The sequence below is a fragment of the Cetorhinus maximus genome, chromosome 21 (genome assembly GCF_964194155.1).
Source record: "Cetorhinus maximus chromosome 21, sCetMax3.hap1.1, whole genome shotgun sequence".
Lineage (NCBI taxonomy): Eukaryota > Metazoa > Chordata > Chondrichthyes > Lamniformes > Cetorhinidae > Cetorhinus > Cetorhinus maximus.
In genome coordinates this window covers 50,253,264-50,279,406 of record NC_135899.1, presented here as the reverse complement: position 1 = coordinate 50,279,406, position 26,143 = coordinate 50,253,264, and the positions used below count along the sequence as shown (strand labels likewise).

The 26,143-nt window shown below is 41.1% G+C and overlaps 1 protein-coding gene across 2 annotated transcripts in view; it reads right to left on the bottom strand.

Annotated features, from left to right (window-relative positions):
* The window catches only part of mtf1 (metal-regulatory transcription factor 1), an 81,791-nt gene that overhangs the window by 35,037 nt on the left and 20,611 nt on the right, over positions 1-26,143 (bottom strand). For both annotated transcript variants that reach the window (XM_078566923.1, XM_078566924.1), the window contains exon 3: positions 15,764-16,002. In XM_078566923.1, coding sequence (XP_078423049.1) covers positions 15,764-16,002 — 239 coding nt within the window. The remainder of the gene's footprint in view (positions 1-15,763; positions 16,003-26,143) is intronic.

Sequence of the window (26,143 nt, the reverse complement as noted above, 5' to 3'; positions counted from 1 at the left end):
ATGCATCCAGTACTCATGCTGTTTTTTCATCTGTTCCTTCAGGTGTGAATCCAAGGTTAACTCACGTTGCCTCGTCAGATATATAAGCAAAGCTTTTTTATGATCCTCAGCGTTCTCGTGATTTTGAATTCCAGCAGGGTTTTGCCATCAATAAACCCATCAATGGTTGGGTCCCTTGCTGTTTGTGGTATATATAAATGATTCAGACTTGAATGTAGGAGGATTGATCAGTAAGTTTGTGGATGATACGAAAATTGGTGGGGTGGTAAATAGTGAGGAGGATAGCCTTAGATTACAGGAGGATATAGACAGGCTGGTCAGATGGGCTGATCAGTGGCAAATGGAATTTAATCAGGATAAGTGTGAGGTGATGCACTTGGGCAGGGCAAACAAAGCACGGGAATACACAATGAATGGTAGGACCCTGGGAAGTACCAAAGATCAGAGGCACCTTGGTGTGCATGTCCACCGGTCCCTTACGGTAGTGGGACAGGTAGATAAGGTGGTTAAGAAGGCATATGGGATACTAGCCTCTATTAGCTGAGGCATAGAATATAAGAGCAGGGAGGTTATGCTGTAACTGTATAAATCGCTGGTTAGGCCACAGCTAGCATGCAGTTCTGTAATCCGCATTATAGGAAGGATGTGATTGCACTAGAGAGAGTGCAGAGGAGATTTACCAGAATGCCTGGGCTGGAGAGTTTTAGTTATGAGGAGAGATTGGGTAGACTGGGGTTATTTTCCCTGGAGCAGAGATTGAGAGGGGACACGATTAAGGTGTACAAGATTGAGGGGCATAGATAGGGTCGACAGGAAGGAACTTTTCCCCTTGGTGGAGGGGTCAATAACCAGTGGGCACAGATTTAAGGTAAGGGGCAGGATGCGAGGAAGAACTTTTTCACCCAGAGGGTGGTGCGAATCTGGGACTCTCTGCCTGAAAGGGTGGTCGAGGCAGAAACTCTCATAACATTTAAGAAGTATTTGGATGTGCACTTGCGATGCCACGGCATACAAGGCTATGGGCCTAGTGCTGGATAATAGGATTAGAATAGTTAGGTACTTGTTTGACCGGCGCAGCCTTGATGGGCCAAAGGGCCTTTTTCTGTGCTGTAAACCTCTATGCTCTCGTCATCAGCCTCCCATCTTCCATCCTACATAAACTTGAGCTCAAAATTCTGTTGCCCATATCCTAACTCTCACCAAATTCAATTCATCCATCATCCCTGTGGTTGCTGACCTACAATGAATCCTGGTTCAGCAATGCCTCAATTTTAAAATTCCATTCCTTGATTTCATCTCTCTCCATGTTCTCACCCCCTCCCCATCTCTGTAGCCTCCTCCAGGCCTCAAAAGAATGTGAAGGTTCAAAACAAGAGTCTTTCAAAACACATGTATAAAACTTTCTAAGAATACTGAAGGTTAACTAACATACAACTACGCTGTTGTTTGGACCTGACTGGATCTTGATTAAGCAACCCAACACAATATAGTTCCTTGCACAGCCGTAATTTGTGCTGTCCAACAGAAACTGCTGACCAGCCACAGGTGTGGCTACAAAGGCAGTGACAGCTCGTGCAGTCACTTTAATGGAAAATGACTAATACTTACTTGCATCATGTACAAGTTATCTGTGTGTGCTTACTTAAAAATCTATCTTTCAATAATCAAGTTTAGCACTCAGCCAAATAAAATACTTATCTTTACCATTTTACCAAATAGAACTGTTAATGTTTTCTCTCACACAGAGAATATGAGTCGCAAGATCACGTAAGACGTTTTGCTTGTTATAAACCAACTCTCCTTTACTGCTAAGCTCTGATCATGTGACTGGCATGGAAAAAATGGTCAGACTGTCCCAAAGGTAAGAAAGCAGGAAACATGCAATAAGCTGATTAACATGACCAGAGCTTTAGAAAAATGAATACTGCACTAGAAATCAAACAAATAGAAAATGTGGAAACACACAATAGCGAGTTAGCTAAGGAGAGAACAGACAAGTTAACACTTCAGATGCAGCTGCTCATTAGAATTGCTGCAAAAATGAAAAATGAAAAGTGTTTAAAAATGGAGCAGGACAAAGATATGGAATTAAAAATACACACATACGAGAAAGGAAGTCTGTGCATCTAAAGCAAGATAAACAGAAAGTAAATGAAGGCAGGCAACATAAGGGACAAAATGGAAATCACTATTAAGAGAGGAACAGAACATCAAGGCATTCTTGCACCACCAGAAATGTTAACTTGTCTGTTCTCTCCAGACACTGGCTGACATACTCAGTGCTTCCAGCATCAACTGCTTTTGCTTCGGAATTCCATCTTTTCATTGCTATTGTTTAATGCAAAGAAAAGAATGATCTTGCATTTATATCATTATACAACATCAGGGCTGCCCAAAGTACTTTGTATGGTCACTGTTGTAATGTAGAAAACATAGCAGTTAATTTGCACACACCAAGATCCCATAAATAGAAATATGAATGACCAGATAGCGTTTTTTGATGCTGGTTTAGGGATAAATATTGGCCAGGACACCAGGAAGAATTTATCTGCTCTTCCTCAAAACAGTACCATAGGATCTTTTACATACACCTGAAAAGGCAGACGGGGCCTTCGTTTAATGCCTCATCAGATGACTATACTTTTGACACTGGTGTCAACCTAGATTTTATGGTCAAGTCTCTGGATTGGAACTTGAACCCACAACCTTCAGGCTTAGAGGGGAAAGAGCTATCAACTGGCATTGCTCTCCCAGGAATGCCAACCTTAGAAACTTTGTTCTTCTCATTCTCTGGTCTTTTGCTATCCTTTCCTTTTACTACCCAAATACTTTCTTCTCGTGTGTACGCATTTCCCCATCCTGCTACTTACTTATGTTCTCTTCCTTTTTAAATACTGGTTATCTTTCCTTTGATTTCATTTATGATGAAGGTTCACACCTGATACATTAGATTTCCTATTCTGCTACATATCTTGACCAACCTGCAGAATGTTTGCAGCATTTTGTTTTCTTTTCCTAAAACACCCTTACTTAAGTACATGAATGGCGGAATACCAGTCTCTTGCCAGCATCCTGATACTATGCAACACTGCATAAACAGCAGTATCAAACAAAGTATTTATGCTTCCCATCTCATTAAAGCTCAGTCTGAATGGTGCTAAATATAGACCTCACCCAAAATGTGCTGCCAGTTCTTGACAGAAATTTCCTACAGTTCAAAGCAAGGTCAAACCAAGACTGTTATGGTATACCTTTGAGATTACGTATCATGACTAAGGACACAAGTTATTTAAGAGCTGGGATGCAGGAAGAAATGGCAGGATTGCCCAATATGGCCAAAAGAATAAAAAAAGAATAAAATTTGATGAGGAAGATAAGGACAAGGATGGAGAGATGAAATAGAGTCCACTGCAGCTGAATTTCAGTTTCACTGCCTGTTCGAAATCTGGATTTCTGGATTAATGAAACTCTGCTGTTAAGGGAAGAGGGAGAAACAATGAGGAAAGGCAGGAATGTACAAAATTAATACTACATTCTAGAAGTTGCTACAAAGTCTACTTCCATGTTGGAAGCTTTGGCTGCCATCACCCAAGGGTTGTTAGTGCTCACCATTATAGCGGATGCTTGCTATATCTGTCTGAATTTCACCAGTACAATGAGTGATAAACTCGGTTATTGTGGGAGGTTTATTAGCACGCTGAGCATATCTTTCAATTCACTCCACAAATTTGCTAAGTTTTCCTTCACCATACAAATCCAACAAATATTTAATATCAAGAAGATATCTTAAGTTGCAAGATTTTCAAGCGCAAGAATATTTCTACACTAACTTCGTTCATGGAGTGATGCAGAGCACCTTAATGGATTTAAAACTATAAGCTTCAAACCATCTTTTTTAACCCCCACAAATCACAGTAACAGCAAAGAGATCACACCCATCTTATTATTGTTATTGTGAGAAAGATAATCAAATTCATCTATATCCATCTCTACATGGTCTGGGACCACAAGACGTAGGAGCAGAAGTAGGCCATTCAACCCGAGTCTGCTCCGTCATTCAATAAGATCATGGCTGATCCGATAATCCTCAACTCCACTTTCCTGCCTTTTCCCCATAACCCTTGATTCCTTTACTGATTAAAAATCTGTCTATCTCAGCCCTGAATATACCTAATCACCCAGCCTCTACAGCCCTCTGCGGCAAAGAATTCCACAGATTCACTACCCTCAGAGAAGAAATTCCTCCTCATCTGTGTCTTAAATGGGTGACCCCTTACTCTGAGGTTATGACCTCTGGTCCAGGATTCTCCCACAAGGGGAAACAACCTCTGCATCTACCCTGTCAAGCCCCCAAAGAATCTTATATGCTTCAATGAGGTCGCCTCTCATTCTTCTAAACTCCAATGAGTACAGGCTCAACCTACTCAACCTTCTACTCATAAGAAAATCCCCCCAGGCCAGGATCAACCTAGCAAACCTTCTCTGTACTGCCTCCAATGCCAGTATATCTTTTCCTTAGATAAGGGGACCAAAGCTGTTCACAGTATTCTAGGTACGGTGTAGTTAGTGCCTTGTATAGTTTTAGTAAGGCTTCTCTATTTTTATACTCCATTCCCTTTGAAATAAAGGCCAACATTCCATTTGCCTTCCCTATTACCTGAACTTGTATGCTAGCTTTTTGTGATTCTTGCACGAGGTCCCCCAAGTCCTTCTGTGCTGTAGCTTTCTGCAGTCTTTCTCCATTTAAATAATATTCAGCTCCTCTATTCATCCTTCCAAAATGCATAACCCCACATTATATTCCTTCTGCCAAGTTTTTGCCCACTGACCTGACCTGTCTATATCCCTCTGTAGACTCCTTGTGTCATCCTCACTGCTTGCTTTCCCACCTATTTTTGTGTCATCTGCAAACTTGGTGATAGTACATTCACTTCCATCATCCAAGTCATTAACATATATTGTAAATAATTGTGGCCCCAGCACTGATCCCTGTCGCACTCCACTAGATTCAGGCTGCCATCCTGAAAATGCCCCCCTCATCCCAACTCTCTGTCTATTAGCTAGCCAATCCTCTATCCGTGCTAATAAACTACCCCCAACACGATGGGCTCTTATCTTATTAAGTAGCCTTATGTGCGGTACCTTAATGAACGCCTTTTGGAAATCCAAATATATTACATTTACTGGTTCCCCTTTGTCTCTCCTACTTGTTACCTCCTCAAAGAATTCTAATAAATTTGTCAGGCATGATTTCCCCTTCATGAAGCCATGCTGACTCTGCTTGACTATATTATGCATTTCTAAATGCTCTGCTATTACATCCTTTATAATAGATCCCAACATTTTCCCAATGACAGATGTTAAGCTAACTGGCGTATAGTTACTTGTTTTCTGTCTCCCTCCCTTTTTGAATAAGGGTGTTACATTGGCAGTTTTCCGATCCTCTGGACTTTGAGAATCTAAGGGTTCTTGGAAGATTACTACCAGTGCATCCACTATCTATAGCTACTTCCTTTAATATCGTAGGAGACAACCCATCAGGTCCAGGGGACTTATCGGCCTTTGGCCCCATTAGTTTCCCTAGTACTTTTTCCTCTGGTGATAGTTAGTGTATTTATTTCCTCCCCCGCTTTTGCCCCTTGATTACGGACTCACTGTGTAAAACCTTGCTCATTTAATGAAATTAGAATGCTTCAATCAGGCCTCCAAACGAATTGTAATTCATTGTGGCATCAAGAAAAACCAACTTACTTTCTTCTTTTACTTTCTTGTTGGAATCCGTAGTTGAGAATAGGGTGTGGGTCAAAACTACATATTCTGAAGTCAGAAAGAGCTTTGTATTCAGCTTTAGCAAATGAAGCCTTCAAACATTTGTTTTCTCTTGCATTCCAAGCAATATAACACTTCCCATAGCTGGGGGAAAAGTTATGCAATCACAGAAAATGTTCAACTTCTTGCCAAATTAAAAATCAGTTCAAAACACCCACATTAAAAAATCCTGAACCGGGTCAAAAATCCACAATGGCAGACAAGCAACTAAGACAAAGTGCAGAGTTAGACTAGCAAAAGAAGCTTAATGCAAATACGCACACAGTGACTTTCCAGTTGGACTGGGTTGAAATTTTTTTTCAGTAATTAATAGAGTGCAGATAATACAAACTTATAAAATTGACAGTGGCTGATCCATTCAGCCTTCCCCACACCATGATGCCGTATTGCTGTACTTTAAACAGAATAAATGGGGATTGTGGAATAAAAATTTCCAGGTTGTAACAACATATTAAAATTGCCATGGGTAATGGGGACTAGTATTTGAAATCCACACAGCACGTTTACCTTCATAGAAAATTCTTCTGATCATGCTGTGTAAGATCGCAAATGCTGATCAGGCAAGGATGCAGTTTTTCAAGTGGAGATCAATGCAGTGACTCATTATCAAAACACTACTTTCCAACATTAAAGAGCTGTTAAGTGCATGAAAAAAACTCAAACTGAAAATAAAGGAATCAACAGGCAGGTGGTACTAAAAGAGAATGGGAGAAGCATTGCATAGATTAAAGATCAACAATTTGAGAGCTGAACAAGTCAACCATCACAGGCTAGACAGAAGCAGTTGAAAGGCCACAGATGTAAGATTTCACTGAAGAGATTGGAAGCAACAGCATTTCTTTAGAGATATGAAAGTCTGTAGGCTTCACTTCCAGTGGTTGAAGAAGAAAATATATTAATATCAAAAATTAGATTGGATAGGTGGATAAAGGTAAAGAGAACAAGGTGACATGGGAGCAGGCAAATGTGAATGGGTCCAAATGGAATGCATCCTAGGTTGCTAAAAAAAAGCAAAGGTAGAAATATCAGAGACATTGATTACGATCTTTCAATTCTCATTAATGGATATAGTACCATCAGAGGATTGTTGTTATATCGCTACTCAAGAAAGGAAGGGGGATAAAGCAAAAAACCTACAGACCAGTCAGTCTTAACATTGATCTCTAATACCACCAATATCGGGGACAAAATAAACCTTCATTTGGAAAGGCATGGATTAATCGAAGAGAGATGGCATGGATTTGTTAAAGGTCAATCATGTTCTACTAACTTATAAGGTGGTTAAAAAAAAAAATAGGGATTATAAATAGATGAATATAAAATAATAGAAAAAATATTCCCATTGGTTGGTGGGTCAATAATAAAGTCAGGGATTAAAAAATCACTGGAAAAAGATCTAGAAAGGAAGCAGAGGAGAATTGTTTTCACTCGGTTGTCAGGAGTGTGAATGCTGTAGCTGAAAAGGTGGCTGGAAACGGATTCCATAAATAATTTTAAAAAGGGAGCTGGGAAGGTACCTAAGGACAAGGAACTTACAGGGTTATGGACAAAAGTGGGGACATGGGATTAAGTAACACTGCTCTTTCAATGTATCAGCACAGGCATGATGGGTTGAATGATCTCATTCTGTGCTGTAAATTTCTATGATTCTATTTGCTTGCTTAAAGGGTAATCAGAGTCATGGGTGAGTTGGGCCAAGTAGCCTTTGTTATGTACATGCTTCTATTAGCTTTCCATAAGCAAACAAAAGACCTGTCCAACTCCATGACTTCAGTTAATCACTGCACATATCTCTTGCCCTTGGCACCAGACCAAGTTGCTGACCTGATGAGAACAGGATTACTGAATGCTTGTGGGCCATTTCCTGAGATCTTTGATCAGCCCTTTGCACAAAGTTTTTAAGTTATAGAAGAAAAACAGGGAAAATGCACAATTAAAAATAAAGAATAGGATATGAAACAACAAATAGCAACATACTCACATTTGAAACTCCCCATGGATTGACCAGGCAACCAAAACATGAATGCAATCCAAAACTAATAATCCGAAACAATCACAGAGAAAGCTCTGCAAAGAGTTCTATCACCCAATCCAAGGCTGGTAAACCATAACTGATCAAATCAGACCTGACAAAAGTAAACATCTCTCAGGAATGTGAGTGGAAACTGAAAATGATGACTGAACTGAATTCGTGGAATCATTTGACTATCAGTGAACCATGAGGCATCAGCTTAACGTTGTAAATACAGCGAAGTCATATTATTTTATGACCAGAACCCCAAGGCCTTAAAAACTAGGCATTTCTTCTTCTTAGGCTGTCCCTCAGGGTCAAGGGTGACTCACTTCCACACTAAAAATGAGTTCTCAGGTGACCAAAGTCCAATGCGCAACCTACAGTCTGTCACAGGTGGGGCAGATGGTGGTAGGGGGAACAGGTGGGTGCGGTACCCAGGTTGCCATGTGCTCCTTTCACTGTTTGGCTTCAGCTAGCCAATGCTAGCTGATGAGGCTTGGGGTGTTCAACTCCTTCTAGGATGCTTTCCCTCCACTTCGGGCAGTCTTAGGCCACGGATTCTCAGATGTCGGTGGGGATGTTGCACTTTTTCAATGAGGCTTTGAAGGTGTCCTTGAAGCATTTCCTCTGCACTAGGCATTTAGCTTTGTGATAACACTCACTTTTTGTTCCGCTCAGTGACAGGTCTATTGCCTAATGAAAAGATGGCATGACAAAAATGAAAGGGAACCAAAGACCCAAAGTGCGTGGCATCACATGACTGGCACTCGAATATACCCATGGAAACAAATTATTGGGAAAATATATTAATTAATTTATGGTGATCAAGTTTCACACAAATACCTACTTTTGAAAATGAAAAAGACTTACTTGCATTTATATAAGTACCTTTCATGACCTCAAGGGCAAAGTGCTTTACAGTCAATGAAATACTTTTAAAATGCAGTCACTGTTGTAATGTAGGAAATATGGCAGCCAATTTGTGCACAGGAAGCTCCCGCAAACAGCAATGTGATAATGACCAGATAATCTATCTTTGACTGAGGGATAAATATTGGCCAGGACACTAAGGATAACTTCCCTACTTTTGTTTCAAAAATTTCATGGGACCTTTCTGCCCACCTGAAGGGGTATACAGGGCCTCAGTTTAACGCTTCATCTGCGAGAAAAATAATTGCAAAAGGTGGCATGATATGGAGCAGTACAGAATATAAGATCTCACTGAGCTAGAAAATCACAGAGGAAGCTAACCAATATTAGTGATTCTTAAGGTGGTTCTTCAGGTTGGCACAACACAGACATCAGATGCTCTGGAGGATCACAATATAACCAGAAAGGAACAGTCTGGACTGTGACTTCACATAAGTCACAAGTTCAGCTGTACATTTTTTTCATGGGTTGGGCGGAGTCATGTGGGATAAAAGAGAAATACTTTGGCCTGCTTAATGAGGTCTTCATGAAGAAGCTACAAACTGAGATAACAAGCTCTATGCTGTGTGTAAGGATCGGCAAAGATTGCACTGATCTTACTTCTCTCAACAGACAAGACAAAGTTTATCTTGCTCCCTATCCTATTTAAAGTTCTCATCAAGGACATGCTGAGTGGCATCATATGGTGCATCCTTGTAGTGTCTGATGCAGGCATCGCTAGAAATATTGTGCCACTCCATTTGACCATAAGACCATAAGACATAGGAGCAGAAATTAGGCCATTCAGCCTATCGAGTCTGCTCCGCCATTCAATCATGGCTGATAAGTTTCTCAACCCCATTCTCCCGCCTTCTCCCTGTAACCTTTGATCCCCTTACCAATCAAGAACCTATCTATCTCGGCCTTAAATACACTCAATGACCTGGCCTCCACAGCCTTCTGTGGCAATGAATTCCATAGATTCACCACTCTCTGGCTAAAGAAGTTCCTCCTCATCTCTGTTCTAAAAGGTCTTGCCTTTACTCTGAGGCTGTGCCCTCAGGTCCTAGTCTCTCCTACTAATGGAAACATCTTCCCCACGTCCACTCTACCCAGGCCTTTCAGTATTCTGTAAGTTTCAATCAAATCCCCCCTCATCCTTCTAAACTCCATCGAGTATAGACCCAGAGTCCTCAATTGTTCCTCATATGTTAGGCCTTTCATTCCTGGGATCATTCTTGTGAACCTCCTCTGGACCTTCTCCAGGGCCAGCACATCCTTCCTGAGATACAGGGCCCAAAATTGCTCACAATATTCTAAATGTGGTCTGACCAGAGCCTTATAAAGCCTCAGCAGCACATCCCTGCTTTTATATTCTAGTCCTCTCGAAATAAATGCCAACATTGCATTTGCCTTCCTAACTACTGACTCAACCTGCAAGTTAACCTTAAGAGAATCCTGGACTAGGACTCCCAAGTCCCTTTGCACTCCAGATTTCTGAATTCTCTCCCCATTTAGAAAATAGTCTATGCCTCTATTCTTCCTACCAAAGAGCATGACCTCACACTTCCCCACATTGTATTCCATCTGCCACTTCTTTGCCCATTCTCGTAACCTGTCCAAATCCTTCTGCAGCCTCCCCATTTGCAAATATAACTGCACTGTTGCCATGCAAGGTTCAAGTGTTCCCTCCCCGCTATCTTGAACAATGGAAGTGGTTGCAAGGAGGGCAGGTTCAAACACATGCCAACTCATCAAGTACATTGGAATGGAGGGGGATAAGGGAAGGCAGGCTCATGTGCACAGGCATCAGCTTAAAATCTCATGAGAGCCAGGTTAGACCATTCATGGTTAAGCCTGGTGCCAGCACTTGCTTCTTTGGAACATCAAGGTGATTGGCATGATACAAGTTGCCAATGTTGATTTCTCCACCAAGCTGAAAGCAGATGCCCATGCAAACCTAATGAGTAATTTGAGACTGTGTGGGGCTTGGTGGGGGGGGGGGGGGGGGGTGTGACAGCTGTTGCACAGCTTTATCTGGAGGCTGCTCATCTATCCAGGGCTCAGTGTTACCACAATTGGTTTTGTAGCAAATTGCTGTTTCTGGAGTTCTGCATCCTCAAAAGACAAAAATCTACCTTCGATGGGATATGTTATTTGTCCATGCTGTGATTAGGAGAATGGTGACAACATACTAATCATTTGATGTGGAGTTTTCCAACCATGTCATTTTTAGGAGCCAGGTACCTGCTGTCCACTTCATCAGGTGCAAGGCCTCAATTCTCGGTCTGAACCAAACAGTAACTATTCAGTTCTTCACAGGAAAGGGGATAGCGCACATGGTTGAAGGGGGGAAGATCCTAAGCTGGGTTCTGGTCCATTGGAGTTTCTGCTTTTGCAGGTTGTCCTCCCCCAGCCTCAGAACTGTTCACAGACCTATTCCTACTGACACTAGAGTTTTTTTTTAATTCATTCATGGTATGAGGGTGTGGCCTTGTTAAGACTACCACTTATCCCCAATTGCCCTTGAGAAAATGATGATTAGCCACCTTCTTGAATACAACTGACAGGCTTGCTAGGCGATTTCAGGGGGCAGCTAAGAGTCAACCACATTGCTGTGGATTTGGAGTCATATATAGGCCACACCGGGTAAGAATTATGATCTGCTTCCCTAAAAGGCAATTAGGAAACCAGATGGATTTTTACCATTATCCAGCAGTTTAAAGATTACCATTACCGATACTAACTTTTATTATCCCAGATTTTATTTAATTAATTGAATTTAAATTCCCCAGCTGCTGTGGTGGGAATTTAATTCATGTCTTGGGATCAGTCCAGTTACATGAACACTAAGCTAGTATGATGCATAACTGCAGCCAAGACGTGCTACTTCAGCCTGAGGTAACAACCCCACCAATTTACAATCAAATACTTGGTGAAGCAATGTCACTTTATCTGAAATAGGAAACAATAAACAACAAACTTAATATACTATTAAAACTGAACATAGTTCTTGTATGCACTTGCAATGTTACTTTTTTTCCTCTTTAGAATGCATGCCAAAAGATGCAATGACAACCCCAACTGAGCTCACTTAAACTAAATTCTCACTTCCTAAAATGTTGGTCTCAGGGGTCAGGTCACAAAGGCATGGCGAGAAACAAAAGCAGGTCTGTCTTAAATTCTGTAGATTACAGTAGCTCCTCACTGTGTGTGGACACATCTACCATGTGAGTCTTTCATACAGAGAAGTTTCGTAGAAGAGCCCTTGAACATACAATAATTTCAGTAATTCGCCTAACAGTCATGTATATTATATGATTTTCTTCATTTTTCCACAAAATTTTCAGTTATTAATTTCTCCCTGTATTTAAAAATTTAACAATTGCACAATAGGTGAAAACTGGATTTACTTTTAGATTAAAGTAAAGTGACATATACAGTGCAGACGAAGTCCCGCCTTCACATTACATTGAGGATACCCTCCATTGTGTTGTGTGGCACTACTACCGTGTTAAATGGGATAGATTTTAAACAGATCGAGCAACTCAAGACTGGGCATCCATGAGGCGCTGTGGGCCATCAGCAGCAGCAGAATTGCACTCTAACACAATATGTTACCTCACGGTCGGCATATCCCCCACTCTACCATTACCATCAAGCCGAGGGTCAACACTGGTTCAATGAAGAGTCCAGGGGGCATGCCAGGAGCAGCACACAGGCATATCTAAAAATGAGGTGCCAACCTGGTGAAGCTATAACACAGAACTACATGCTGCTTATGCTGTTTAGCATGCAAGTGATAGACAGAGCTAAGTGATCCCACAACCAACAGATCAGATTTAAGCTCTGCATTCCTGCCACATCCAGTCGCAAATGGTGGTGGACAATTAAACTACTCAATGGAGGTGGCGGCTCCACAAGTATCCCCCAGCACATCAGTACATAAGGTAAGGTTGAAGCATTTGCAGCATAGTTTAGCCAGAAGTGTTGAGTGGATGATCCATCCTTTGAAGTCGAGTTATAACGCTAACAACCGTTAACTTATAGAGCTTGCCTTTTTTTCCTTTCTTTTTACTCCTCTTGTTTAGCACTCTCTCTCACCAACTAAAGAGGTTAATACACAGAACAACCCACTCCACCTCCCAAAACGTCTCTACTGAGCCCCAGTAGGTCGACACATAAACCAGAGACTACAGCAATTATTTTAAGGCTATTTCTAATTTGGTTGGAGGTTTTGGTGGGGGGGGGGGGGGTAGAGTAATTTCTGCTGAGAACTCCTGTGAGGGCAATGTACTGACTGTGACCTCAACTCACCATAATTTTTTTTTGCTCAGGTCACAATGTGCCTTTCCTAGGGGAAACCTCATTAGCCACTAACAGGTCTCTGTGAAGTTATTGTATGTGAACAAAAGCCACGTCCTCAGGCATTAATTAACTGAAGCAGATGTGTATCCTTTGCTATTACTTCTACGACAGTACATCGAAAACACTAAGCTACTTGAGAAAAAACACGAATGAAAATTACTGGTCACATCCAATCTGAAATGAAGCAAATACCCATCAAGTTACCATTCTTTTCAAGTGTCAACTTAACTCAGTTGATATCACTAACACTTCACTCACAAGGACGCAAGTTCAAGTCACGCATTCAGACGGGAGCACAAGTTACAAGCGGCTATGCCACTGCAGCAGAGCGAGTGCTGTCTTTTGGATGATATCTTCACTAACAGGCTGAAGGTTAATGCTAAAAGTTCCAAAACACCCAGCCAACTAACAAAATACAAACCTATTGATTGTCATGCATCATGTTTCTTGTGGGGCACTGCCGTTTGCAATTTGCCACCATTTTACATAAGTGACTCAGTTACCTTTGTAACACACTGGTTCTGAAACAGTTGGACATTTTGACAATACAGTTCTTGCAAATATATATTCTTAAACTCATACAGAAAAAACATTAAACGAGGTTAGTTGTCCAGTGCATTAGGTAACATATTATGAAAAACAAATCTGAGCTTAACTCGTGCCCTAATGCACATTCCTCAAGATTGTGAGGAAAACAAAGCTGTTGACTAAGCTCTTCAAACACTCCAGGTGTATACAATCATAATTTGTGCACCAAGGGAACACCGACACTCGTTAATGCTCAACCCTGCAGAGATTTTCAAAAATAAAGGTTCAAAAATAGACACTGATTTGTAATTAAGTTTGGCTCCTCTTGATGACTAGCAGCTAAGTCAGGAGCTAGAAGCAGGTGTTGCAACATATTTTGCTCAAGCAAGTTAAATTTAGCATTGTGAAACAGGGGTACTGAAGCTGTCCTACTTTTCAGTCCCGATGTTACTGAATACATTAGGAACAATTGATATAATGAAGGTAAAGGCGACTTGAAATTAGCAAAGAAATGTAGAATGCTGGAAATGGACTGTAGCCCTTCCAAACTAACAGATCAAGAAAAATAACTAGTTTTAACTCTTGTGAAATCTACTTCCTTGTTCACTAGTCCAAAGAGTGTAGTGATGGTTGAACTCTACAGCATTTAGGCAAGACTGGTCATGGCCTGAAACACCAGGTATCACAATGCTGCGAAGTTTCGGTTGAGTGAACCTGAACCAATTCAGAAATAGGCAAAACATGTGACTGAGATCTTTTGAGGAAACCTTGATTTAAATTTCAGAAAAAGTGCTCAATTTAAAAAATCCATTCCACTCCCTCTCCACTATACAAACTGAAGACCCATTTCATGTTAATCAATTCACATGACAAGAATGTCTGTTCAAAGATGAGTCATAAGGAAGTCATGATGTGCAAGCGTACATATGAGTGAGGAACTTAAATTACAGCAGAGGGGAAGGATTAAAGAAACTTGAGACTAAAAGCACACCAATCCTTAGGATCTGGTGGCCTACATCCCTGGATTCTAAATGACAGCTGCATTTAGTATGCAGCTAGTATGCACTGATTATGATTTTTCAACATTCTCTAGATTCCAGAATGTTTCCAAATGCAGCAACACTATTCAAGAAAGGTGGGAGATAGAAAACAGAGAACTACAGATCAATTAGCCTGGCATCAATCATAGGGAAAATGCTGGAATTAATGATTTTGGCAGTCTTAATAATGCACTTAGAAAAATCATAGTATGTTCAGATGAAGTCAACATGGTTTTACAAAAGGAAAATCAGGTTTGACAAATTTATTAGAGTTTTTTCAGGGTGTAACTAGTAGGTTAGATAAAGGGAAATCAGTAGCTGTAGTATACTTGGATTTACAAAAAGCATTGAACAAAGTACCACACACAAGGTTAAACTCAAGATAAAGGTTCACGGAGTTGGGGGACAATATATTAGCATCAATAGAGGATTGGTCAGACAGGAAGCAAAAGGTGTATAAGTGGTGCATTTTGAAGTTCGGAGGATGTTACTAGAGCAGTGCCGCACGGGTTAGTGCTGGGGCCTCAATTACTTACAATCTATATTAATGACCTGGACAAAGAAACCAAAAGTAACAAGTTTGCTAATTATACAAAGCTGCGTGAAGAACATAAGGAGATTGCAGAGGTTAAGTGAGTGGGCAACAAGATGGCAGATGGAATATCATTCAGGTTATGCATTTTGGTAGTAAGGGTAGAAAAACAAAATACTTTTTAAAAGCTTGAAAATTTTAAATATTGATGTTCGGAAAGGCTTGGGTGTAGTCATACAAGGGACAAAGAAAGTTAGCAGGCAAGCACAGCCAGGAACCAGGAAGGCAAATGGCATGTTGGCCTTTATTATAAGGGGATTGGAGTACAAGAATAAGGAAATCTTGCTACAATTGCAGTGAGGCTACACCTGGAATACGATGTGCAGTTTTGGTCTCCATATCTACGAAAGGATATATTTGCATTGGAGGCAGTATAGCAAAAATTCACTAGAATGAACCCTGGGAACATTGGTCTAAGAGAGACTGCGTAAACTGGGCCTAAACTCTCTGGAGTTGAGGAGAACGAGAAATAATTTAACTTACCTATAGAGTGTATTAAATGCTTTTTCACAACCCTGCACGTCACACTCAAATGGCTTTTCCTTGGTGTGGACTCTGACGTGGATTTTTAGGCTGTAAGAGGTGAGAAAGGCCTTGCCACAGCCCTGCTGATTGCAAACAAATGTATATTCACCACGATGAGTCTTCTGATGTGTCCGCAGGTTCCCTGCTGTGCTGTACGTACGTGGGCAGCCTTCAAATGTGCACTGATATCGTTTTACCTTAGCAGGGGAGGGGAAAAACAAAGAAAGTTAAAATATTATACTTTCCAGCTGGAGTTTATACATTCAACCTCTGTAGCAGTTTAACTTGCAACAATCCATCAATCAGCTTTACACTAATATGCCCAGATGCAACAACTTTATCCCCAAATTGACATGTTTAACTGATGGCGGAGGAAATCGACTAAAATTCAATAATGGATGTTCAACAGATTTTGATTCCAATATACAAACTTGTGCAATCGGAGAACAAAAAAATATTCAACTGTCCTAGGTAGAGCCATAATAAGTCAATGTATGTCATCTCAAAGACATAACCACTCAGGCCATTTAAACAGCTCCAGCCAACAATCAAATGCAGCAAAATATCATAACACGATAAAGACAAAAAAAAATCCATGACCATCAAGGCGTATCACCCTGTACCAAAGGTCGCTTTGCCATCACTTCTATCCTTGCTGGCCTTCATTGTCTCCTGAACTTCCACTGGCTACTTCAATTAAAAATTTGCATCCTTGTGTTTGAGCCTGTTTTTGCCCAAATCATTCCCCTTCCACCCCCAATCTCTAACCTCCACTACCACAATCACCACAGATCTCTCTCTTGTAACCATGGCCTCTCATCTATTCTGTCTTCTACCCACCCTTCATCCGAACACATGGTTCATCAACTGCATCCCTACCCCTACCCTCATCACAGCATTTAGTGGCCCTGCCTTCAGCCGTCTAGGTTCCATGCTCTGAAATTCCCTTCCTAAATTCCTACGTCTCTCACTCCTCCAAGGTCCTCCTTAAATCCTCCAGTTTGGCTAAGTTTTTGAACATTTTTCCCAATATCTCCTCCTTTGGTTTAGCATCCATTTACATTTGATTACCCTGGAGGTACCTTGGGGTATTTTTCTACACGAGAAGGCACTATATAAATGCAAGCTGTTGTGCCCTATCCTTAATCATATAACCAAACCAAGCCTGGGTCAACAACACAAGATACCACAAATATGTAGTAATGTAAAATAGGGAGACACTGACGTAGTGGTAATGTCAATGGACAGTAATCCAGAGGCCCAAGCTAATGCTCTGGGGACATGGGTTCAAATTCCACCACAGCAGCTGGTGGAATTCCTGGAATATAAATAGGGTCAGTATAAGCAGTAATAGTAACCATGAAACTATCAATTATCATAAAATCCCACTTGGTTCACTAATGTCCTTTAGGGAAGGAAATCTGCCATCCTTACCTGGTCTGGCCTACAGGTGACCCCAGACCCACAGCAACATGGTTGACTCTTAACTGCCCGCTGAAATGACCTAGCAAGCCACTCTGCTCAAGGGCAATAAGGAATGGGCAACAAATGCTGGCGTTGCCCACATCCCATGAAAGAGTAAATTTTAAAAAATTTAGAAACAAGGCAGTGAGTTACTATGCTATAATCCAATGAGCAATTCAACAAAAACTGCTAGTTTGCAAACAGAAATCACAGTGAAGCGCAAATTCAAAATACACTTTGTAAATATTCTAAAGTTGCTCGAAATCAAGGGCTGGATTTTACTGCGGGTTTCAGGAGCCCGAAATCAGGACCAAAAAGGAATCCCGAGCCTGGAACTGCTGGGGCCAGCTCAACCATCTTCCTGGAAGCAGCCTCCAAGCTCATCATCCAATTAAGGATGGCAGGCAGACTCCCGATACTGGCAGGCCAATTCGAGGGCTAGCAGCTCTGAAGCCTCAACAACTGCAGCAGGAAAGGTGAGCACTGCTGAGGGAGATCAGGAACCACAAGGGCATTTCCACATGGAGGCACCCTGAGAGGTGTTCAGGTAAGTCAAAAGTTCAGAGGGGCGAAGACGATGAGCAGAGAAGAGGGGAAATCCCTCTAGGTGAATCACATGGTGCAGCATGTCCTACCCATGGACTCATCATTGGGGCATGGAGCCTCCAGCTCTAATGACACCCAACCTTCTCCCTTCAATAGTGAGGCTGCCTCCATCAAGCTGGCGGCCTCCACACGTGGCGTGGATGTCAGCAAAAAGTTGGCGACTCCACAGAAATCACCCAAATTAGTGCCTTAACTATGCAAACTGGCCACCCGCCTGTGTGAAGCACGCAGCCGATCTGCTTTCCAGGCCACCCCAGGGAAGTTCCCTGGTGACAGAAATGGGTTGGGGGACTGTCCTGGTGGCTCCACCCTATTTTCCCAGCCCAGCAGCACAAGACCAGGTAAATTCAGGCCCAGTGTTTTCAATTATTTACTTCTAAGGGCCAGGTATCTCAATACAACAGCTCAGGAACTGCAACCAATTCAGAAACCAACAAAAAGTAAGTGACCAGATCCAGTTCAATTTAATTAACGTCTTTCTCCCCCCATCTTCCACCCAAATTTGTCGATCACCCTATGCTGCATGATTCAAAATGGAAGGAACATCTTGTTCAAAAAGTTAATCATGATCATCCATAAATTATACTGGAGCCTTTAACTTGTCATGTTGTGAAAATTTGTGTAAGCTGTTTGTGCTCAAAGCAAGGGGAGATAATACTCTGGAACACTCAGTCAATTCCCCTCTATTTGGTATACCAACCTCAACAGTTGGTTCAACTACCAGTCTGAACAGCTACTTCCCATGCATCATTCCATCTTTATTACGGCTGTGTTTAATGCCAAGTACAGACTTTTGCCACTTAGTGAACAATTAATCAAGACCAATCTTACTGCAGTTCAGAACTGTTATAATTGGCACAACTTGGACTGAATTTAAACCTGATGTGGACCAGAGATCTCCATAATTAGTAGTTTTATTTTCTACTCATTTCCATTTTCCTTCAAATTCCACTTCAGAACATAATTTAAGGCAACACTCTAGTGCAGCAGTAACAAAGTTATGCGCTGTCAGAGGGGCTACCTTTAGGATGAGTCACTAAAGCAAGGACCCATTTGTCTGCATTGGAAGGCACAAGAAATCCCACCACTGAATCCAAAGAACAAGCAGGGTGGTCAGCTCATCATGGTCCAAACCATCATGCATCTCTCGACAAACACCACCAAAACCAGTGCATTGGTCATTTACCAGATTTGCTGTTTACTTGATTTTGCTGTGTGGAAACTGACCACAATATCTGCCAATGCAACAGTGAGTTTATTCAAGTAATTCATTGGACGTGGAGCAATTTCAGCAGCTCAGCCCCGAGAAAATGGCAGGATGACATAGATTCAAGTTCTTTTCTTCTACTACCTGAAAACTAGGAGAATGAAGCACAAGTTAATTCAATCAGCTATTGCAGCCACAAAGGGTTCTGTTTGACCCCTTGGCAAGGTGACAAGATGATACTACACGTCTCAAGTCACATTAGTGCACAGGAAGGGGAGCTGCTGACAGGAACAATGTTCAGTGCTGAAGATAATAAAATATCTAGAGTAAAATCTAAGCCTCGTACTTCTTAGATGAAGGGGAATGAACCTTGAGGAAATCAGCAATATAATGCAACAATTGCACAGGTTGCTTGAGAAGCAAAGTGTTACTAAAGCAATATGTTATTACATTATAATATGCTAAACAGAATCTTCCTGCAATCAACTGTTAATTATCCCTCATAATGTTGCACTCAAGCCATTTACCAGAGTAGTGCTGCTTTGTGATTGTACAAAGTAATGGATTTTGCCTAACAGAGGAAGCTGATTTCCAACAGTACGAAATTAACATGGCACTAAAGACAGAGTTCAGGACTGCTTATGTTCTGAAAATACCATCTGAATCACTCGTTAGATTAAAGCTTTGTAATTCACTTCCAGTAATCTATTATTTAATTGAAAATAAGCTCCAGTTGGCAATATCCCCATAGGAGCACATGGTTCAAGGAACCAACAGTGGGTTTTTACTGCAGCTCTGCTGAATAGTTGCAGGCAATGCCAAGGTTACATTTGGAGAGCCATGTACAGGATACTATTTTTATAATTCTTCATGAATGCTCCGATTTAACACTTACATGAATTATGAACTAGCAACACTGGTTATATGTTGCTCTAATTAAAGATATACAAGGAATTGATTTCTATGGTCTTCAGTAGCATGCAACATTCTCAGCACATTGTGACTAACAAACATTTTCAGCACATCAAATTTTGTACAAAAGAACCAATTGCTCACATTACAGCCCACATGGCAAACTACCCCAATGCAATTTATCATTTTGCAGACTTGGTGAGGCATACTGCAGGAAGGCAATCAAGTGCAACACAGGCAGTACTTTTTAAATTCAACGTAAGGGGCCCAGAATTGGCAGGTGACCTGCTCAGCCAACAGAACTGCAGTGGAGCAAAACTCCTGCCACTTATTCAGAAGAATGCAAACCACATGCCAAAGGGTCAAGGACATTATTAAAGATCAGGATAAGTAGCCCAGGTTGCTGGTGCACCTGAAGCACCCGTCCCATCACTGGATATCAGAGGTGCCCACAGTTGCTTCCATGGTAGATCAACGGCCTGCAGAGAAGTAGGGAAGCAGAGCAAAATAAGAGTTCAGTGTCATTGGTGAAACTGTAATTCATCCCTTCCATGTCTTCAATGACAGTTGAGTTTCCATTTGCAAATACTCCACTGTGGCCTTACAGAAACATGTAAATAGAATTCCCTAGGTAGCCCCAAAACTCTTCAAGACACAACCACATCCACCACCGCCCCCCCACCACCCGTTCCTTGTTATGGTGAAGATGGGGGAGGGAAGGGAAAGAGCAGGAGCTGCACAGACATGCAGAAAACATCCAACCACCAATCATCCTGGGGAAGTCGGGGGGGGGGGGGGATCATTGACCAGAAGCCTAACTGGATCAGCCGCATGAATACTGTGGCTACAAGAGCAGATCAGAGACTGGGAAATCTGTGGCGAGTAACTCACCTCCAGACTCCCGAAGCCTGTTCACCACCTACAAGGCACAAGTCAGGAGTGTGATGGAATGCTCACCACTTTCCTGAACAAGTGCAGCTCCAACAATATTTAAACAGTCTGACATCATCCGGACAAAGCAGCCAACTTGACTTTTGATTGGCACCCTATCCAGCACCTTAAACTTTCCCTCCACCTTCGGCACACAGCAGCATCAGTGTAAACCATATAAAATGTGCACTACAGCAATTTGGAGGCTCCTATGACAGCATCTCCCAAACCTGCGACCTCTACCACCTAGGAGAACAAGGGCAGCTGGTACATGGGAACACCACCACCTACGAGTTCCCCTCCAAGTCATACACCACCCCAAGTTGGAACTATAACGCTGTTCTTTCATTGCCATTGGGTCAAAATCCTGGAGTTACCTCCCTAATAGGAAACGCTCACTACTGTGGCTCAAGAAGGTACTCACCATCACCTTCTCAAGGGCAATTATGGATGGGCAATAAATGCTGGCCTAGCAAACGATGCCCACATCCAATGAATAAATAACAAAACCCTAGGTGGAATTTAGGGCTGAAGATAAATCAGGTTGAAACCCAAGTGCATCTTCATTGTGCCTATTCACTGCAAGGCTGACAGTAAAAGCCAGGAAATAAATGCTTCCTAAAAATCCCAATTAGTTTTTAATTGAGGACTTGGCAAAAAAAGACTTAAAAACAATATAAAAATTGAGGCAAAATTGTTACATGAAGCAAGAATGCCCAAGATTTTTGGCTTTGGGTTGCTTAGTTGAGTGGCATTGAAGCACAGGCAATTGTTAGTAGTGTAAATCCATGTTCCCACTAAATTACATATTTCTCAAGGAGGCAAACAATAAGAACGTGCAAATTTCAATTAGGATTTATCCACCAATGAGGTAAGAGTGATACAAACCACTTTTCCCAGTCTTTTCCCAAGCCAATGAACAATAACTTGAAATAAATATTAAAACAGTTAATTGGGCTTGGAAAACCAATCTCAATCTAAAAGAAACCACTTTATTTTACACCTCTGGAAATATCACTGTCCATTCTTCTTTCTCTTTGTGTTACACAGGTCACTGAGTCAACACAAATGAGTCCCAGAGGCAAATAATAAATGAACTTGCCAAGCAAAGGGCAACACAGAAACTCCATGGGCAACTGCAAGGCTAACCAGAAGTAGGCACTTCAGAACAAAATCCATCCAGCTCGATATTTATACAAAAATCAGGGATAGATGGGAGTTTGCATTTCAAAAGTGGTCATTGATTTATAGGTACAGCCTGTAAGTCTTAAGCTAAGACAGGCACAAATATAAATTCTGATGAGAGGTAATTGACCTGAAACGTTAATTCTGTTTCTCTCCACAGATGCTGCCTGACCTGAGTTTTTCCAGTTTTTGCACTTATTACAAATATAGATTTGTTCTAAAACATCGTCATTGTAAAGTGCCAGTATATAATTGCTTACAGCACTGAATATGGAAAATCAAGGTCAAAGTGTTTACAAGGTGACAGGTGGTTAAACTGGGGAATAATGTGTGATACTACATTAACCATCAAGCTCACCGAGGTGGAACTAGTCCAGAGAGACTGCTGGTAAAAGCCATAAATTGTCATGTCATGATTATAAATGTTATTTTAAATTAGAAAGGAGGCTGCACTACACATTGCCTGCCTTTAGCTAGTTTCAGGACATAAGATCACTAAGGCAAAAAGAGCACTTTCAATTCTCTTTTAAGTACATGTTAGGCCCTGCTTTAACATTCCACAGGGACCATATCTCGTTACCAGTTATGTTTATTTCATGCTGGATTTTGAAGACACAGCCAATTATTTAAGGATTTGAGGCAGAGCACTGAAACCCCAAACTCTTGATTCTCATTTGTAATGTTTGTTTCTCTGTCAAGTTGGTGCATTGCCCCTATAAAAAACAGGAAGCTCCACAGATATGAGATTATTGAACAGGTTGCCATCATCTGTGCTGTTTTTCACCCTCGCAAATCTTTTAACTCAGTCTTTAAAGTAAAATAAGAGGGAGGACACATCTGGTGAATATCAAAAAGGGGGCAATTTTTGAAAAGTTTTGCTTTAAGTGATTTTTTAAAACCGAAGCAACTACGAGCAGTCATAATAATTCCTAAACACAAACGTTTCAGTAACCTGCAAAGTGACATCTAGGATTTACTTATATGTCTAGAGCAAGAAGACCCTTAAACATATAGTAAATGTTTTGAAATACCTACTAAAAATGAATAAAATACATAAATAAATTATATGTGGCAATGAGTGCAAGGATAAATTTAAAAGACAGACTTGCATTATACCAAGTTATGTAGTGGACTGCTTTATAATGGGGGCCCAGTGCAAATATTTATAGATTTATACACATACACTGCGCATCAATTTGAAATTTTAATATAATATTCAATTCAAAACTATGTAAATTCTATATGTAAGATGAAGTAGCTCATTATGTGGACTCAAGTTTTATTTTACTTCTGAAAGCGTAAAATCATTCCTGTTCAAATTGTAAATTCCTTCATTAGCATCTTTACATCAGAAAATGCAGGCCAATGATTCTGCCATGAGGATAAGTGAGCTGATTTTAGTACGTAAACAGTGAACGGGCTATCACTCACAATCTGAATGAACCAAGTTTGGGCCTACCAATGTTCCCTCTAACTTTACTTTCCTGTATGTGGCCTTTGCTGCACTACGCAGTCCCTTTAAAGATTGCTGCTCAGCCACACTTTTACGAACCAGAGGGGGATTAATTTAGACTGCCCATAAAAAGAAAGGTGTTCTTTTCTGATTTTCACCTTTATAAGTGGTAGCGTGTTTTCCCCAACCCTTCAGTTTGGAGTGATCCAATCCTCTATTAATAGCCCACAGCAAGGTAGGGTAACTAAGGTAAAATAAGAGGGTTGGGTTTTTTTTACACATGCACAAAACGTGGGAAAGGGATTTTGCAACATCAGCCCCTTTTTGCACTCATACAATAAAAGAGGGATTAGGGAAAGAAAGGGCAAGACCACGATAAAAATAAGGGTAAAAGCAAAGTACTGCGGATGCCAGAAATCCGAAACAAAAATAGAAAATGCTGGAAAAACTCAGCAGGTCTAACAGCATCTGTGGAGAGAAAGACAGAGTTAACGTTTCAAGTCTGTACGACTCTTCTTCAGAGATAAGAGCAGTAAAAATGTGATGAAATTTACACTGTTTAAGGGGGGTTGAGCAGGTGAAGCTGGATAGGCGGCCAGCGATAGGTGGAGGCAAAGGAGAGATTGACAAAGGTGTCATGAACAAAAGGACAAAGGGGTGTTAATGGTAGTGGTGCTGGCTAAGGAGGTGCTCTTGGTGGCATTTGCCATCATTTAAATGCCACTTTAAATGCCATGTCTGCCCTCTCGGGTGACCATCTTGACTGTATGGCACCATTTCGAAAAAAGGAGTTCTCCCCAGTGTCATGGTCAACATTTGTCCCTCAACCAACAACTAAAACAGATTATGCGGTCATTATCATGTTGTTGTTTGTGGGACCCTTGCTGTGCATAAATTTGTAGTTGCATTTCCTGCATTACAACAGTGCTACACTTCAAAAAAGTGCTTCGGGACATTGAGGTCGTGGAAAGTGCTTTGAAATGGTTTTGTTTTAATACTGACATATTTTGGATTGCCAAAAACAAACAAAAAGAGAAAGCCAAAATTTCATGCTGGTTTTCCCCTGACCTGGAGCTGTAATTTACATGCACTACCTAGTTTGTAAACTGCAATTAAACTGAGTGTACACACTTATAGCAATTAGACTTTGTGGCCTTAAAAGGGCAGATCTATTAAAACACAACTTGGCCAAAACAACTGAATGCATTGTGTTCCATGGTATAATGACTCCATTAAAAAAAGCGTGTTGCTCACAGTAAGTCAAGGATGAAATGATTGCTAATGTTACTAAAATTATGCAAATATATTCATTTAATAAAACTGAAAGAATAGAACTACGAACATACGAACAAAGGAGTAGGCCATTCAGCCCCTTGAGCGTGCTCCACCATTTAATAAGATCATGGCTGATCTGATAGTAACCTGAAACCTGCATCCCACCTACCCCTGATAACCTATCACCCCCTTGCTTACCTAGAATCTATCCACCTCTGCCTTAAGAATATTCAAAGATTTTGCTTCCACCACCCTTTAAGGAAGAGAGTGCCAAAGACTCAACCCTCAAGACAAAAAAATTCGCCTCATCTCATTTTAAATGGGCGACCCTTTATTTTTAAACAGTGACCCCCAGTTCTAGATTCTTCCACAAGAGGGAACATCCTCTCCACATCCACCCTGTCAAGACCCCTCAGAATCATATATGCTTCAATCAAGTTGCCTCTTATTCTTCTAAACTCCAGCGGATACAAGCCTAGTCTGTCCAACCTTTCCTCATAAGATAACCCACCCATTCCAGATATTAATCTGGTAAACCTTCTCTGAACTGCTTCCAATGCATTTACATCCTTCTATAAATAAGATGGCCAATACTGTACACAGTACTCCAAACGTGGTCTCACTAGTGCTCCATATAACTGAAGCATAACCTCCCTACTTTTGTATTCAATTCCCCTCGCAATAGATGAAAACATTCTATTAGCTTTCCTAATTACTTGCTGTATCTCCATACCCACCTTTTGTGATTCTGCACTAGGACACCCAGATCCCTCTGCACCTCAGAGCTCTGCAATCTCTCACCATTTAGATAATATGCTTCTTTTTTATCCTTCCTGCCAAAATAGACAATTTCACATTTCCCACATTATACTCCATTTGCCAGATCTTTGTCCACTCACTTAACCTATCAATATCTTTCTGTGATCCTCTTATGCCCTCTTCACAACTTACTTTCCTACATATCTTTGTGTCATCAGCAAATTTGGCAACCATCCCTTCATCCAAGTCATTTATATAAATTGTAAACAGTTGAGGTCCTAGCATTGATCCGTGGTACACCACTCATTACATCCTGTCAACCTGAAAAAGACCATTTAATGCCTACTCTCTGCTTCCTGTTAGCCAGCCAATCTTCTATCCATGCCAATATGTTACCCCCATACCATGAGCTTTTATTTTCCGCAATAACCTTTGATGTGGCACTTTATCAAACTTCTTCTGCAAATCTAAGTACAGTACATCCACCGCTTCTCCTTTATCCAAAGAACTCCAATAAGTTGGTTAAACACAATTTCCCTTTCACAAA